We start from the raw sequence: 16594 nt of genomic DNA, 5'->3' as shown, positions 1-16594 counted from the left end.
GAGAAAAATCGAATCATCCCGAATTTAATTAGGTACGGTATTGATATAGCATTTTAAAAAACTGAATATTAAAAATACCGAACCGAAATATCTGAATATTGTATCGTACTGATCGACAAACACCCCAAATTGTAAATACCAATTGTAATGCTTACCAACTTGGAACCAATTGTGGCACAATTTAGTAACGATGAGAGTAAAGAAGGCGATAAAGAGAATTTTTGGCTTAATTGGCCTATTTGATGTTTGATTTACATTCAGAACCACCAAATCTCATCGAAATAACTTAATTTTACTTGTACACAAAGCCTATGCATGCCGGCCCCCTCCGTTTACCTGCGCAGGGGAAATCTATAATAATTATTCTGCATTTTCTTTTTTTTTTAGCCGACTAACTAAAAATTAATTGAAAATCAAGTTTTAAGTAGTTAAGCTTAGTATTTCAGCTTTTTGAAATAAGAATTACTCCATCTGTTTTAGTTTATTCGATAATAATTTCCTTATCAGTATTTGATCACAACATCTTATTTTGTAAGAAACTTTAAAAGTTACGCAAATATTATGACACATTTAGTAGGCGTTTGGACATAAAAATTGTAAAATTCCAAAAAGTGGTGAAAAAAATTTTCAAGTGAAAATTGTATTTGAAATTTAGAGTTGTGTTTGGACATGAATTTCAGTTTGAGTTGTTTTTGAAGTTTCATGAGTTATTTGAGCGAAAATTTTGAAAAACAGCTTGGAGTTTTTCAAAACATCTACGTGAAAATTGAAAATTTTATAAGCAAACGCTGATTTCGAAAAAAAATAAAAAAATTTTAGAAAAAAGGAAAAAAAAAATTTATGTCCAAACGGGCTCTTAAAATCAGTTATTTCAAAAAAAAAAAAGAAGAATTTCCTTTAATTATGTGTCGAGTAAAACTATGACACATAAATTAAGACGAGGTAGTAATAGTTCTTTGGTTTTTTGAAATTGAACCAAACCCGATTGACAAAACGAAAACTCCGGTTGGGTCGATTCGTTATTAAAACCGAAAAACGCTTTAGAACGAAGGTTTTGTAAAACCCTATAAACCAGAAATCGCCAAAAGGGAAAAGAACAGTAAATGAAACTTGGTGAATTCTGAGAGTACAATCAATGGCGATCGCTATCAGACGAGCATTAACATCTTACCGCAGCTTCTCTGGTGCATTACGCGCAACTAATTTCACCGCCCATCGGTTTTCCTCTTTAGGTGGCTCCATTTCTAGTCCAGTCCGCAGCTCTGCAACTATTGGAAGTTTCCCCTCTTCTCCGCAAACCAATTTTCTACTTGAAAGTCGCAGGGGTTTTGCTAAAGGAAGGAGGCAAGCTAGTAATGATTCTATATTCCTTTCTTATTGATCCTCAATTATATATATATTTCTTCTTCATGTTTTGGAATTCATCATTGAACTCTACATATTAGGTGGATAAGTATCATCACACCTATTTAGTGCGTATTCTCTTTGTTGTTAAATGTGTTTACATTTCTAACTCAGTAAGCTAATTGCACACTAAAGTAGACTTCTGTAGTTGCCTGTTTGCTTGATGTTCCGTGCTGAAAGGTTCAAGAGTTCATATAATGAAAAATATGTTAGAATACATTGTAGTTGAATCAAATGGCTGGGCTTAGGTTTAACTCCCATTCTTGTTTTGACTGGGTGTTGAGTTTAAGAAGAAAGGAAAGAGTTTGGAAACTTGTTGGGCTGAAAAGAGTAAAAAAGAAGAAGGAGAGTTTTGAAACTTGTTGGGCTAAAAAGAGTCATAGAAAGGAAAGAGTTTTGAAACTTGTTGGGCTAAAAAGTGTCATAGGCGTTTGTGTGACTACTAAATCAATCTCATTAAGGGTAAAATAAGAATTTAAAGTTAAATTATTTTTAAATATAGAAATGTGTCATTCTTTTTTAGACATACTAAGTAGTAAAGTTTACCAAATAAATTGGGACAGTGGGAATATGAGTGTTCTCTCCTTTAGAGTTGTTACTTGATCACATCAATTAATTAATTTCATCAACAAGAAAGGAACTTTTGCTTATTGAAGAGCATTAGTTGATCATTCGAGATAAAAGGTTTCTAGAGTTTGTTCAATACAAATGCAAAAAACATGGTGTCTTTAAGTTTCTTGTTTTGACGTGATAGTTTTATCTTTGAAGTTTCTGACTCTTGCAATCTGTTGTCCTCCACGGCAAATTTTTAGGGGAGGAGGTAGATGACGATGATTATGGAAATCCAGCGGCTGCTGTAAATATAGGTCCTAGCATCAAAGCTGCTGCAGTTTCACAGATGGAGGCAGCAATTGATGCATTGTCGCGAGAATTGGCCAAGTTGCGAACTGGCAGAGCATCGGCTGGTACATGAACTCAATTTCTGTTGTAAAACAACACAACTTGTTTGTCCTGGGACTTGGACTCACTTGTTTCGTTTATTGGAATCACAGGGATTCTCGATCATATCATTGTTGAATCAGGAGGTGTTAAGACACCTCTTTGCAGGATGGCTGTCATTTCAGTGCTTGACCCAAAAACCTTGTCGGTGACTCCTTATGATCCAAATGTAATATTATATGCAAACTCATATCCATAATCTGTCTAGGTTTCTATATTTGCTCGATACATAATCAAAGCTTGATTTATGGAGCCATTCTGATGTACATTTATATTGCATTGAGGTTGCGAACTGAACCATATTTTAGATAAACATGAACCATGATCGACTATCTTTTGCAGACCGTCAAAGAATTGGACAAAGCCATTGTTTCATCTCCATTGGGGTTAAATCCTAAAGTGGACAACCAGAGGTTAATTGTGCCAATTCCTCCGTAAGTATCCATCTGAAAGAGTAATTTAGTCTCTGTTGGTCCACCTATTAGTTAGGCTAAAATGTTAAAAAGAGAAGCAAAATGTTGATTTAAGCTGGACTTGATAGTCTTTTTTTTTTTTTGGGAAGAAAGATTTGAAACCTCACAATTTACAAAGTGGACGGATCTTCCCCTTACTATAACTTTCATGTTGCCGGTATTTACATGTAGAATCCTTGAATTACATTATGATAATGTAGACAAAACATCATTGTTACACTTTTTCAAGACAAACATTTTCTTGCTAGGGAATATAACTACTTCAGGCAATTCCTTATCACAAACACTACTTCAGGCAATTAAGTTTTATGCTTCTTTGCTATTTGCATCAGCAACATTTTGAGATATTTGATTGGGGAACTTATATATTTGGCCACTCGGTCGAGGATATTTACATTTGTTAGCCAATATAGATAATTTATACACTAATTATACACAATATATACATTTGCTGGCTATTTTTTTTATTTTTTGAGTGGATGGCTATTTAAGTTAATTTCTTTATTTGATTTGCAATGGAAACTTTATGTCTTGTTAGATTTCCAATGCTTTTTGACTCAGCCTTTCTTCTTTTCTTGGCAATCCGTGCAACAAGCAGGTTGACTAAGGAGCATGTGCAGGTGATCCTTGTCAATTTTCAGTTCTTTTTTATATGTTTCTCGAGCTGATAATATCATCCTCTTTACCAGGCTGTATGCAAGGTGGTTGCAAAATCATCTGAAGATGTTAAGCAAAGTGTAAGACGGGCCCGGCAGAAGGTACACCATTGACCAAACACCTTTGTACTTTCTCCTTTTCCTCTTCTTATTTTTTGGTTAGTTTTCCTTTTCCACTTCACTTTTTACTTAAAGTTCTCCTTCCTTTTTTTTACATCCATAACCAGGGCCATTAAAAAAAAGGTAGCCTTGAGAAAGGAAGTAAAATACCCATTTCATCCTATTGAAATATATAAGCACAAAATGTAAGAGCAGCACTGTAAGAAAGGAGAAGATGATTGGGCAATGGATGGGATCACACCCGTGTTATCCGAAGGATAAAATAACTGAAGATACCTAAGGAGGGCAAAGGAGAGAGAACCTGGTAAATATGTTTTAAGGGTTTTAGGGGAAATAGTGCTGTGGAAAACCAACATATGATGAGAGAATAGGAAAGTAGTTGCATGTATATTATATGAAGTCAATAGGAATGGGCTTCTTAGTGATTGAGATTGACCAGAATATGGTTCAAGCCAACTCAAACAACAACAACAACAAAAAACCCAGTGAATCTCCACAAGTGGATGGTTCAAGCCAACTCAAGTTCATTAAAAGCTGTGAAGAGAATCAGGCCCTAGTTACTCATAATCTGCACCAAATTCTGTGTAACCTTAATTGTAAGTTAGTTTGTTCGAATGGTGTAGTACAGACACAGTAAACACTAGACAATTGCATTTGGCTATTACTGAAGTCCTTGATACATGATGGCGCTAAACTCTCATAAGCATTTATTTAAGTAGTATAATAATCTTCAAATAAAGGGACGTGTTGCACACTTTTTAATTTTTGAAGTCCTTTTTCTTCCACGAGCATAAACGGTCCAAATTGGACGAATGGATATTGGTGATTCATATAGTCGACTCCAACTTGTTTTTGATTGAGGTGTAGTTGTAGTAATAGTTGTCTCTAAAGATCCACTAAATTCATTGTAAGTAATAAGGAGCCAACAATTGGATTGCTCTTACTGATCCAAAAGAATCAAAATTTACAAGTGATTAGGAACCAACACTTGGAGTTTTTTTTGGATAGAGAGAACTAGATCCAACGATTGGATTTTCTTACTCATCACCCCCAAAAAAAAAGATTAAGTTGCAAGGAGCCAACAATTGGTGCTCTCTTATCAAAATGTATATACAACTACGAGCTATAGGAAATAGATGGAATGGGAGTCAAATAAAAGTTTAAAAGTTTATGCATGAAGGTTGTGTATCTGGAATATCCAAATGAAGTTGGAGGTGTGTTGAACTTTGGTTATTGCTGGGTAACAAACACATGAGTGCTGCAGTTGTATAGAAGATTGACTTTCTGTTCTGGCTATGCTGAAGTGATTGGATGCGGAGAGCTCGGAAATTAAATGAATAATAAATATAAGTGCTTAGAGGGGTTATATTTATATGTACCCAAATTCTGGTAGTATTTGGTTGCAGCTGTGTATACGGAAAGGTTCTTTAGAGGAATAAGAGAGAAGGGCTATCGGCCTTGCGACGTTTCTACTATTTTCATTAGAGAAGTGGGGAGGAAAAATGAAGTATCTAAGAGGAAAAACTGGGAAGTTCAAACTAGGGGAATGCTAAAAGAATAATCACTCAATTCATTAACCTTCAATTCAGTTTGGCCACTTAAAAGAGGTTTCTGTAATTTTCAGGGATGCTGTTCTGTATTAGCAAATTAATGGAGCTCTCCACATAGCTGACTATTTATTTTTCTTGTTTAGAGTTGGGGGAGTGTCTTTGTGCAATTGTTGTGTCTGTGTGTGTGTTTATGCCATATGTTACATGTATGGTAAACGGATTCTTTTCCCATGGTGATGTCCACAATACTCTCCTCACATGATGTGGGCTGTACTGAAGATAAAGCTGGTCAATCACCTATTTGTCTTCTGTCCTTTGTGAGGTCCAATGTTTATATTCTATTCTCTCATTGCAAGACAACAGCATGGCCAGTGATATCGCGGCTAGATTTATTAGTGAACTCAATCTCCACAACCCCAACAAAATGGAAGTAATGAACAAAGGGAGAAAAGATGTTGAGCTGATGGAAACAGTTATATGCATGTAGTTTTTGCATGGATATTAAACCCAAGAACTTATGTAACAAAAGTAATCTCGCCTGGTTGATACTACAAGATGTTAATCCCTTATTTTAATTACTTTGTATATCAGGCTTTGGACACTATAAAGAAATCTTTGCCCAAAAAGAAAGACAAAGACAAGGCAGCTTCAGCTTTCTCGGAAGATGATGCTAAAAAATTGGAGAAGGAAGTACGTTATTTAACTTGTTTGCTGAAGAAATTGCTATGTGCTGTATAATTTATATTCTATTCTTTACAGGCTCTTTTACTTCGGTTTGTGTGTGTTCTTTCAGATTGATGACTTGACTAAAAAGTTTATAAAGTTGGCAGAAGATATGTGCAAGTCAAAGGAAAAGGAAATAACTAGTAGCTGAAAAAGCAAATTTTTGTTTTAGCAGAGGCTCATTTAGAGATTCAATTTTTGGCTGAGGCTGTTGAGGGAAATACTTAAGCTCCAGAATTCTTGCCTGCAAAGTCAGAAAAAGACACAAGACATGTTCGCGTGATTATGCAGATACTCGAAGGAAAATATTGTATTTCTTTTTTAAGCTATGTTGTTGCGTTGTTGGGTTTTAGTGGTTTACGTCCAAGATCATATATCTTATTATTCTGTGACAAGTGTTGAATGTAAGCTAGAACGAAAGACGAGCATAAATTAATGACCTCGTTTGACATTTAGAGATGAAATAAGTTGGAAGTTTAATTAATTTTATACTATGTTTTGTTATATTAAATTGTTAGATGGTGAGTGACTGAGTTGTAATTTGAATTAATTTTTAAGGCAAACGAATTAACCAACATTTGCCAGATCCTCAGAAACTCGAAAGCATGAGATAATCAACTAATTCAATCACATTGATTAAGAACTACAATCATCAGAAATTGAAATGTTTAAGCACAATCATAACTTTCTTCTGGTTTGGTATATATTTATGATTCTTAAGTTCCACAAACATTGTCTGCTTGAACTGTTAATAAATGGCACTTTTGCCTTTACAAGAATGTAACGTACAAATATGATTGCGCAAGAGTTGAGAGCTTCATCCAAGGAAAATAACTGTGTTGAAAATTTCTACTTGAAGTAAAGCTGTAAAATTGAGTAGTGTTGATAAGAATACTTTGGCTGTATGATCACAAAATAAATGCACACAGATAGAGCAAACGAGTTAAACTACAGAAACGTAATATAAACTTGACATCCAATATGTTGAAATAAAAACTCATATAATTATTCTTGTAAGAAAATATTGTATTTCGTATAACCTATGCTGTTGGTTTTAGCTGTTTACGTCCAAGATCATATGTCATTTCATTTTGAGACAAGGGTTGAATGCAATCTTTTTTTAAATTCAAAAACCATTTCTTCTCTTTCCCTTCTTACAAGAATAATTATATACAACCAAAATATAAAGCAATTTGCACAGAGCAGAATCATACCAAATAAAATTTAATCATCTGTTAAACTCGGCTAGAAACATAATCTAGGTGAATATAAGCAATTTTACACTTCAGCACTGCCGAATTGAGGATCTAATTGCCAGCTCTAGGACAAAAGGATCAAACTGTAGATTCTGTAACTCTATAAGATATCACTTCGATAAATGGAAGATAAGGTAACAATTGTACTTCAACTCTTCTACCTTAGGCACATTACAGATTCTTCACTCATCTTTGCAGTTAGTTGATATGTATGATTCTTTGATGCTAGAGTGCAGTAAATACTACCCTGATCAAATATCTAATAGCTGCACGGGGAAACGAATATGCAGAAGCCAGGATGGTAAAACTCCAAAAAAGGTTGGTTTGGATCAGCCGTACCTACATGATTCATGTTGCAGCGGATAAAAGTACAACATGAAGATTTTAACTAGCTGATAATGCGGTAAGACAAACCAACATGCTCTCTCTTGTCATGAAATTGCTTAAGTCTCTTCAAGTTTCTTCAGATTGGAATGCAAGGTCAATCTTTTCAACATGAACATTGCCGTCATAGTCAATTTTGTAGGAGATGTCAAGGCCTTCCAAAATAAGGTGGTAAACAATATCATCAGGAAAATGAAGTGTCTCTTGACTGTCATCATCTTCAAGCGTTACATTATCCTGGCAGTCTGAATTCTGAGAGATCATGCTGCTATTTTCAGTCTTATGAGGCCGAATTCTCTGAGATACTGATCGAATGTCCCATGACAGCACTTGTTGAATCAAGTTTTGAAATTCAGTAGGAGAAGTATAAAGGGATATCTTCTTCTTCTTCTCTGTTATTCTTGACCAACAATGGTCAAGAGAGGCAGAGAAGTCGTGAGAGAAGTTAACAGATGCTACAGCTAACATATTATCCACCTTTACCCAACCGGGGACCATTGCTCCAGGGATACTATCACAATATGGAAGATATGGCTTAATATCAAGAACTGGAGTTCCATCAACTAAATCAACACCAGAAATGAAAACTTTATTGCCATCCACAACATCAACCTTTGCAACAGTGAGGCCTATAGGGCATGGACGATGGGGAGATCTTGTCGCAAAGACACCCATCCTTTCTCCTTTCAGCCTTGGTACTCTTACCTTTGCCTTGAACTTAGATTGAGATGGATGCTTCCATAACTTGTCAAGATCCGTATTTAGATGAAAGACATACATTATCCAGCAGTGAGAATAGCCTTCAAGACCCTCAAGAGATGCAGGTGGAACTCGAGTTGGATCAAATACTAAACATGCTCTAGCAAGAGGTACAATCAAAGGTTGCCTTGGAGTCCCATTCCTAATGAAAAATATTAATGCCACACAATATTATTTACAGTACCATCAATAATAAGAAACCCTACAATAAAACACAATGTTAATGCAGTTTTGACTTTTTAGGAAAAAAATTAAAACAAGAAAATGTTACCTCGTGGAGAAGCATGACTGAGTGATTGCAATAGGTGCCAAAGGATATGAATTATTAGAATTATTTGAGTTGGCTTTCCTCAATGCCTGTTGAGCTCTAATGCGGCCTTGCCTCTCAGCACTGCATTTTTGCAATGCAGCCTTCAAAGATATTTCCAACTCTCGGATTTTCTCCTCATCAGCTCTTGTCTTTCTTCTCCAAAATCCAACACCTGTGGCTGCTGCTAATGTAGAAAGCGCCACGAATACTATGGAGACTGTTAGCAATTTGGTCGCCGCCATGAAAATTAATGACCTTGAACGAAAGACGATCAATAAATATTAATGATCTTCCTCATTTGGGAATTTAGAGAAAAATAAAATGAAGTTACAAGTTTAATAATTTTATAGGAGTTTTTGGCTAAAAACATCTCTGAACTATGGTCCAAACCTAAAATACATCCCTTAAATCTCTCAATTCTATCCCTCCCGCCCGATTATGTTCCAACTTCATCGAAACTAAGGCTTCAAAAACTAAACTTTCTTTCATTCTGAACTTCATAGAATAATCTAGAGCAAAGTTAGAGGAAGAAGAGATTATAGCAGGTTATTCTCCTAAACCAAAACACGTGACTTCCCCCCTAAATCTCCTGGTCAAAAGTAGAGCTTTTAATCACCACAGGTGGGTGATGACTTATCATGGAACAACTCAGTGAATTTCGCGTTACTTTCTGCAGTACTTCAACTATATGGGTATTTTTATCAATTGAGAGTTTTCCTGATAAGATGGAGGCACTTTTGCGCTAATTCATACACCCAGCAGTCTACTACATAAATGAACTAAAAGATGCTAAATTTAACTCCCTGAATAATGGGACTTGAAATTTACACATAACATAAATGCAATCTCTTTCAGGAATTTTAGCAAACAGGTAAGGGGCATCTCAACACTGACTTAGCATTTTTTTTTGGACAAGGACTGACTAAGCAGATCTTAATTATTGAATGGTTATACAATAGTCTCTTTCAAGATGAAGAAATGAAGAGAACAGAAACTAACTAATCCCACTCGTCAACTACATTAGCCAATTAAAACACTGCTGGAACAAGAAAGTCGAGAAAGATTATGGACTTGACGTTTACCTTGTTTCATGAAGCGCAATTACAGTGTAGTACGGCAAATTGTAGCTCTTCCAGTTTTAATGGCGTAAAAGAGTTGTAGTTCAAAATGAAAGAAAAGTTCAGCTTTTTTTAAGCCTTTTCGCTGAAGGTTGAAGACAGGGAGGCACGAAAATCAGAATATGGATACTAAACGGAAGGGATGTGTTTTGTTAACTAGTTTATGGTTTCCCAATTATAATCATTTAAATTTTTGAATTCTAAATTAATAATTTGTACATATTCAATATTTTTTTTTAAGACAAATATGGAGTTTAAATTAAAGCTACTAGTTTCGGCTGAATCAATAACATGTATTCTAGCTCCGCCCTTAGGTGGAAGCATGAATGCTAGACTTGCAATGGCAAAAAAGTTGTAAATTTTGAAGGCTACAACTCTTTGTGCTTTATACATGGAAATTGAGTTTAAAGCCTTGCTTGGATATAATGCATATCTCATATTTGCTGATGAAGATGTACACGCTATACAAGGAGAGCGTTGGGATTTGCGAATGATTATTTATAGTAAATGACTGTTATATAAGTATGCTCCTCTTTTGGACAAATCTTGACCTTACTGAAGTAATATTATGATTTCTTTTGAAAAAGAAAAAAAGATGGTGTGTGACAGGAGTGTAACTTGATTTAATTTATAAGGCCAACCAACATATACCAGATCCTCATCAGTAACTACAAAACTTGGCCCTACAATCACATTCATTTAAAACTATAATCATCAGAAATCAAAATGTCTTAAGCATAATCATGACTTTCTTCTGCTGTGGTATATATTTATAATTCTCAAGTTCCACAAACATAGTCTGCTTGAAAAATGAAAATAACAACTAACAATATATTCAGTATATTCCCACAAGTGAGGTCTGCGGAGGGTAGTTTGTACTACCTTGTCAGGTAATGAACAATGAAAATAAATGGCACTTAATCAAAATAATAGAGAGCGAAAGAGCTGACAAATCAGCTCTCCAAGTTCTTTCAATTAGAACTTCTGTCCTTGCAAGTCTGTAAAATACAAATGTGTGAGCTTCATCCGAGGAAAGTGTGGTGAAAATTTCTACAAGAAGTAAAGCTGTAAAATTTAGTGTTTGATAAGAATTCTTTGGGAGGATCCAACTGTTTCTGGATTCCCCGTACGCTCTACAATTCCCTTACATTTGCAAAGAATGTGTAGTCGAAACAAAAAGACCAGAATCACCGGTTCTGGAGAGCTTCAATCGCCTTTTTCCACTGCTGTGCTCGTTGTTTAGAATCCTCAAATGACATAACTTTCTTTGGCTGTATGATCACAAGTTGAACGAAATAGTTAAACTCGAGATGAGTTGGCAAAAGCTAATAACAGCTTCACTACCAATATACAATGAAAAGCAAAGGGACTTAACTGTACAAATCTTGAACTGTGAAGGGCTAGTGACTTGAATACTAAGATCATTAGGATTGTCGGACCATATAATGTTCCCTTTGACCACCAATTTTGAGGGATCTACATAAATCAACTTTGGTTTATTTGTTAGGATTAGCTGAACTTTCTTGTTTGTAAGTTTCTGTATCTTTTTCACCATGGAAATCATGAGAACAGATTCACCAGGTTCCAAAAACTGCTTCCTGTTGATGTCATCACAAGAAACAAATTAACACGAATTAGTTATGAACAGGGAAGAGAGAGAGAGAATATAGCCCTTACGTACTTATGAAGCTCTATTAAAAAGGATAACGAGATAATTGCTTCTCAGGTCTCAGGTTTAAATCCCAACGGAGGCAAAACACTAGGTGATTTACTCCCATTCGTCCAAGCCTAGGTGGACAGCGATAAAGAGTTACCTGATATATGTTGCTGGTGAGAGAGTAGGTATCCCGCGGAACTAGATGAGGTGCGCACAAACTAGCCCAGACATCACCGTTAAAATAAAAATTGCATAAAAAATATTCCGGAGTGTTTTTCATTATGTAGGTAAGTAAGCAGAAGTTCAGGATCCTACCATTTTGAATCAAAAGAGTCGATCGATGCAAGCCTGGTGATGCTACCAGTTTCAGAAGTTGATGTAGCACCGCCATTTCCATCGCTAGGTCTAACTGAACCATCGCCAATATGCGATGGATTCCATGAAGGATCTTGTTCGTCGCCACTGCTATGAGTTGACGGGGCCTAAATGATTCGAACTAGCACTTCAATAATTGTATAAATGTCTAACCGGAAAAGAAATATCTCTCAGGACAAAATAAAATGAGGCTTGAATGACTAAAACATAAAGAGGGAATGACTTACTTTTGGCTCCATAGCAAGCTTTGGAGGAGTTTGTGACCTTAAATTCTCCCAATCAATCCCATTAAAAAAAGGATGATTTTTCAGCGAAGCATAACCATCAGGTCCAGCACCAGGTCTTCTGCTAGGATCAATATCCTGAGATGTTGGAGCATTTAAGCCAGTCAGGCAGAAAAGAGAAGATCAATACGAAAATGTATCTAGCATACCACAGACATTTTCCACCCAACTCGAACTTCTATAACCTTAATCTTCATAGAAACCCGTAAAAGACATTGTGACAATCGCTAGCATTAGCACAAATGTTCTGCTCCCGAAATATCAACTACATCTCCTTGAATCATGCATTGACTTCTTATTACAGTACCTCCTCCTCCCTACTTACCATTAAAATATACAAATATGTAAAAAGCTCCTTTCCCTCCCTGCACTCCCCCAAAAAATTTCCACCAAAGGGTAAGGGGGAAGAAAAAGGAGAATTCTTTCAGTTTATGTTACTCTTGCCTCTTTAACCCACATTACACAAGCGGTTTTTTGTTCAGAACTGGAAAGCACTAGCTGCAGTGACCAAAATTTTATATCTGGCAAAACTGCACTCAATATTCTAAGCTTCTGCCCCCTCAATATTTTCAACGTTGAACAACTATATCCTACTAGCAAGGAATTAAGTGAAGCCTGATAACGATTTATAAATAAAAACAAAACTTTGTTCTCCACAAAACTCTTAGCTTTCATATCTCCCAACAAAAAAGAGATCTTTCCATTAGCAAGGTATCCAATGCATATTATAAATAGGTATAAAATTGCATCTTCGTACCGTCTCAAAACCACAAAAAACATTCAAGTAACATCACTTCGGAGGGATTATTCCCTGTTCTATTCAGAAGAGAAAGATAGGTCGATAGACAAATATATGCTCCATACTACCAAGAACAAACTAGATATAACTTTTGATCAGAAATATTATAACTTCACCAACAAAGCTGGTCATCCCTCACTTCAAGCAGGTATATAATTTAAAGTAAAAACGCTACACTGTTTAAGTAACAAACTTGAAAGTCCTGAGAATCAGTTTAAAGTGATGAAGTGATAGTTCTAGATAACCTCAAGCAGAAAGATAAGTTGTGAAAGCTTCAGCAATAAAACTTAAAGATGAAGTTCAGTCAAATGGGGAAGCATAAAAAATTTAAGACATAAAAGGAATAAAGGTAAAATAATAGGGGAAGAAAAAAGAGGAACCACAGGATGGAAGTGAAGGTTAAGTATGAAATAGTAGCTCACCAGCAACTGATCAATAAGATCTCTGGCTTCATTTGAAAAATAATTTGGAAATCTGATATCTCTGGCAATGATTCTTTGGAAGATGAGCCATTCACTGGCATCTTTAAATGGAGAAGTTCCCGAAAGCATTTGATACAACGTGCATCCAAGTGCCCAAAGATCATTTCTGGTACGATATGTCCAGAAAACGAATAATGATGTTAGACATATAGGATTCATATGCAACACAAAGAAGGGAAAAACTTGGCTTTTCCGAAGCATTGAAATCCATACCCAAAAGTCGCAGGAGAAGAATTTAAAACTTCAGGAGGGACATAAGCAGCTGTTCCCACAAAAGTACAGGCTTTGTCATCTGGATAAAAGAAAAACAACCAATCCAATAATGAGGAAGACAACAACATACTCTCACGAGCGTCCTCATAGAAAGCAATATTTACCTGATGCCGCGTTTGGAAGGACTGTTATTCTGCTATCCTGCATTGGCTTTACGCTGCCAAAATCCGCAATTTTAATATGTCCATCTGAACTAAGAAGCAGGTTCTCTGGCTGCCAATAAGCGAACTGTAAGAATCCCCCACCCGTCATATATTATTCACGCAACAGTCCACTTTGTCAAAATACCTTAATGTCTCGATGAATCAATCCCATACTATGTATATATTCAAGAGCATCTACAACTTCAGCTGCATAAAAACGTGCCTCGTCTTCAGACAAACGGCCTTTCTGCACCCACCAAAGTTAAAAGCACACTATACATCAGACAAGCAGTCACAAACTTTGGAGAAGAGAACTACTTTGAAGAAAGGACGGAAACATTTTCAGTAAATTCACGAAAATACCAATATTCGACAGGAAAAAACACAAATATACAGGAAACTTTTGTGAAGATGTTCATTCTTTTGTGGCACTTCATATAACAACAAAAAAGAGTACATGCATCAAAGTTCTTCATTTACTTACCCTTGTTATTTGATCAAAAAGCTCTCCACCTTCACAAGACTCGAGCGCCATGTCTTCAGAATACAGCCAAATACAATTAAATTAGACAAACCAAAGTTCCACACCAGAATGCAGACAATGGAGGAAAAAGACTCATAATGAAGAATATATAAATTACTCACACAGCGAAAAAGTGTCTTGAAAGGTGAAGAATAGTCGGACAACACCAGGATGATCTAGCTGATCAAGTACAATACGCTCTAGTTTCACATAAGCCGTCTTATTCTCCTTAGTGATGAACTTTTTGTCCATGATCTTCAACGCATAAACATTCCCGGTATCTTTCTTTTTTGCTCTAACAACCTGATATATCATAGAAAGTAAGTAACTAGTAAATGGTAAAACTAAACTTGATACAGATAATTAAGCATGACACCATAATTCCCATTCAAATTAAACTTAACTTGGTAAAATTCAATTTGAGGAGTGTGATCTTTAATTAATTACACTAAGTTTTTTCTTATTCTTCTTTTTGACAAATCAGATATATTCTATATATAACACACCAAGTCAGTGTCAAAAATGAGAATCTTCTATTTACACCAAAAGCAAATGAAACAAGAATGAGTTTTTAACATTCCTAACATCATTAATGCCATGAAACATTTCTTTTATGAGTATTAATCTCTTCAAATGAACATCCTCTTACCAGAAAATTCAGAAAAAACTTCAAATATAAACTACACTAAATTATATTCTTCACTTTGGCCTAGAAACTACATTTCTGCAAACTCAAAGACAATGACCATTCTTTTCTCATTTTCTCTTGTGCAGAGGCTTTTTATGATAGGACTAGCTCAATAGAACCCCCCCCCCCCCAACCCCCTCCCCCCACACACAAAAACATTGTTTTAACTATAAATTTTCCAAAAGAGAAGCATAGGAAACACAAGTATCAAACGCCAACAAAGGAGAATGAAAATGAAGGTAAAGGAGCTAAAAGAATTATTATTATTATCACAGCTAAGCACAAATTTGAGGAAATAAAAACCAACAGTACAAATGCTACCAAAATTGAAATATTTTAGGAAATGACATAAAAAGATAAGGAAGAGAGAAAAAAAAAGACTGACCTTGGAATAAGAACCAACACCATAGATCTTTCCCAATTCAAAATCTTGAATTGTAAAATTCTCCTGTGGTGCTCTGAATGCAAAACTCTTAGATCTCTGAGTAGTATTAGGAGCTGAATTATTCTGAATTTTTAGCTTTGCATCAAATTCTTTCTCCATTTCACCTTCCAATGCCAACATTTCACCCTTAAAAATCCAATCTTTTCACCACCCCACAACCTTATTTTGTTCAAACAATATAATATATTTATATTTAACAGAAAAAGATTGGATTTTTTTCACAGCAAATGATGAAATAGCAGAAAAAGAGAGAAACCCATGACACATCAGATCATATTTTCTTTATATATTCTCTCTTTTTTTAAAGAGAGACCAAACTGATAAAGCAAATTCCATATGTCAAAGGCAGACACCCAAAAGCAAATGATTCCTTATACATGCAAATATCTTTCTATATTTCCATAAAAAATTAAATTTAAAAGAAAAATAAAGAGAGAGAGAGACACCAGTAATTATGTCTATATATGTGTATATAAAGGTGAGAGCTTTATTTAGGTTTCTTTCTTTTTTTCCTTTTCTCTAAACCCTAGAAAGCAAAGGTGATTAAGATTAAAGATTCAGAAGAAAAGGGAAGAAGGAGACATTGATGAATAATAGCACAATGCTTGTAATAATATGTTATGGGGATTGAAGAGCACATGAAAATGAATGATGGGTATCATTTCATTTTTGCAATTCCATTCCAAAATCCAATTTCTTTGAAAATATTTTAATATAAATTGAATTTTTTGAGTAAGTTAATACTTCATATGTCCCATTTTATGAAGTTTAAGAAAGAAATACCTTTAAAATTTGTGATCTAAAGCATAAGTATTTATATGGTTGTAAAATAAAAGTTGAAGATTAAATTATTTTTAAATATAAAAAAAATTGGAAAAAAAATACACCATTTAAATTAGGAGAGAGGAAGTATATAGAGTATTTTTTTTTATGTATATAACAAATATATATGTATAGGTCCTAAAATGTAGGGTAGGGGAGAGGATGATATTGCTACCTATGATTGGGGATTCCTTCAAAAATGGCATTAGTTACATTGCATGCTGCCATTACATTGGTTTTACTGTCACTTTAAATAATGGGATTCTTTGGATTTTACAAGATCTATTTTTTTATTTTTTTTGTGCAAGTACATTTTAAAAAAAAATTCGTGCAAATTCCCTTCTTGGGAAA

At 35.0% G+C, this 16594-nt stretch overlaps 3 protein-coding genes across 3 annotated transcripts; 1 reads left to right on the top strand and 2 right to left on the bottom strand.

Annotated features, from left to right (window-relative positions):
• Positions 1–1040: 1040 nt before the first annotated feature.
• LOC107771345 (uncharacterized) lies at positions 1041–6427 on the top strand. The gene is made up of 8 exons (XM_016590695.2): positions 1041–1352; positions 2217–2369; positions 2457–2572; positions 2746–2837; positions 3475–3496; positions 3566–3634; positions 5794–5892; positions 5996–6427. Exons 1-8 carry the CDS (start codon positions 1136–1138, stop codon positions 6074–6076), a joined length of 849 nt encoding a protein of 282 aa, XP_016446181.1. The 5' UTR covers positions 1041–1135; the 3' UTR covers positions 6077–6427.
• Positions 6428–7291: 864 nt separating this feature from the next.
• On the bottom strand, positions 7292–9854 carry LOC107771347 (uncharacterized). Its single transcript, XM_016590699.2, has 3 exons — positions 9717–9854; positions 8596–8889; positions 7292–8466 (listed from the first exon to the last, which is right to left on the bottom strand). The coding sequence occupies exons 2-3, from the start codon at positions 8874–8876 to the stop codon at positions 7635–7637; spliced, it is 1113 nt and encodes a 370-aa protein (XP_016446185.1). The 5' UTR covers positions 8877–8889; positions 9717–9854; the 3' UTR covers positions 7292–7634.
• An 828-nt stretch (positions 9855–10682) lies between these two features.
• LOC107771346 (3-phosphoinositide-dependent protein kinase 2) lies at positions 10683–16105 on the bottom strand. The gene is made up of 11 exons (XM_016590696.2): positions 15362–16105; positions 14411–14591; positions 14250–14302; positions 13911–14012; positions 13727–13835; positions 13563–13641; positions 13290–13455; positions 12012–12146; positions 11725–11891; positions 11128–11350; positions 10683–11023 (listed from the first exon to the last, which is right to left on the bottom strand). Exons 1-11 carry the CDS (start codon positions 15539–15541, stop codon positions 10940–10942), a joined length of 1479 nt encoding a protein of 492 aa, XP_016446182.1. The 5' UTR covers positions 15542–16105; the 3' UTR covers positions 10683–10939.
• Positions 16106–16594: the final 489 nt, after the last annotated feature.

This window comes from Nicotiana tabacum, chromosome 11 (genome assembly GCF_000715075.1).
Source record: "Nicotiana tabacum cultivar K326 chromosome 11, ASM71507v2, whole genome shotgun sequence".
Taxonomy (NCBI): Eukaryota; Viridiplantae; Streptophyta; class Magnoliopsida; order Solanales; family Solanaceae; genus Nicotiana; species Nicotiana tabacum.
The sequence above is the reverse complement of the archived record's forward strand: the minus strand, read 5'-3'. Positions and strand labels throughout refer to the sequence as shown.

Bases quoted from the DNA above. Each gene is read 5' to 3' on its own strand.
- LOC107771345 (XM_016590695.2), top strand. From the start codon at position 1,136: ATGGCGATCGCTATCAGACGAGCATTAACATCTTACCGCAGCTTCTCT. The intron at 2,573-2,745 runs GTAATATTATAT...TATCTTTTGCAG, and splicing joins TGACTCCTTATGATCCAAAT to ACCGTCAAAGAATTGGACAA. The intron at 3,635-5,793 runs GTACACCATTGA...TTTGTATATCAG, and splicing joins TAAGACGGGCCCGGCAGAAG to GCTTTGGACACTATAAAGAA.
- LOC107771347 (XM_016590699.2), bottom strand. From the start codon at position 8,876: ATGGCGGCGACCAAATTGCTAACAGTCTCCATAGTATTCGTGGCGCTT. The intron at 8,467-8,595 runs GTAACATTTTCT...ATTTTTCATTAG, and splicing joins CAGTCATGCTTCTCCACGAG to GAATGGGACTCCAAGGCAAC.
- LOC107771346 (XM_016590696.2), bottom strand. From the start codon at position 15,541: ATGTTGGCATTGGAAGGTGAAATGGAGAAAGAATTTGATGCAAAGCTA. The intron at 13,642-13,726 runs GTAAATATTGCT...TCTTTTATCCAG, and splicing joins CCTTCCAAACGCGGCATCAG to ATGACAAAGCCTGTACTTTT. The intron at 11,351-11,724 runs GTAGGATCCTGA...TGACATCAACAG, and splicing joins GACTCTTTTGATTCAAAATG to GAAGCAGTTTTTGGAACCTG.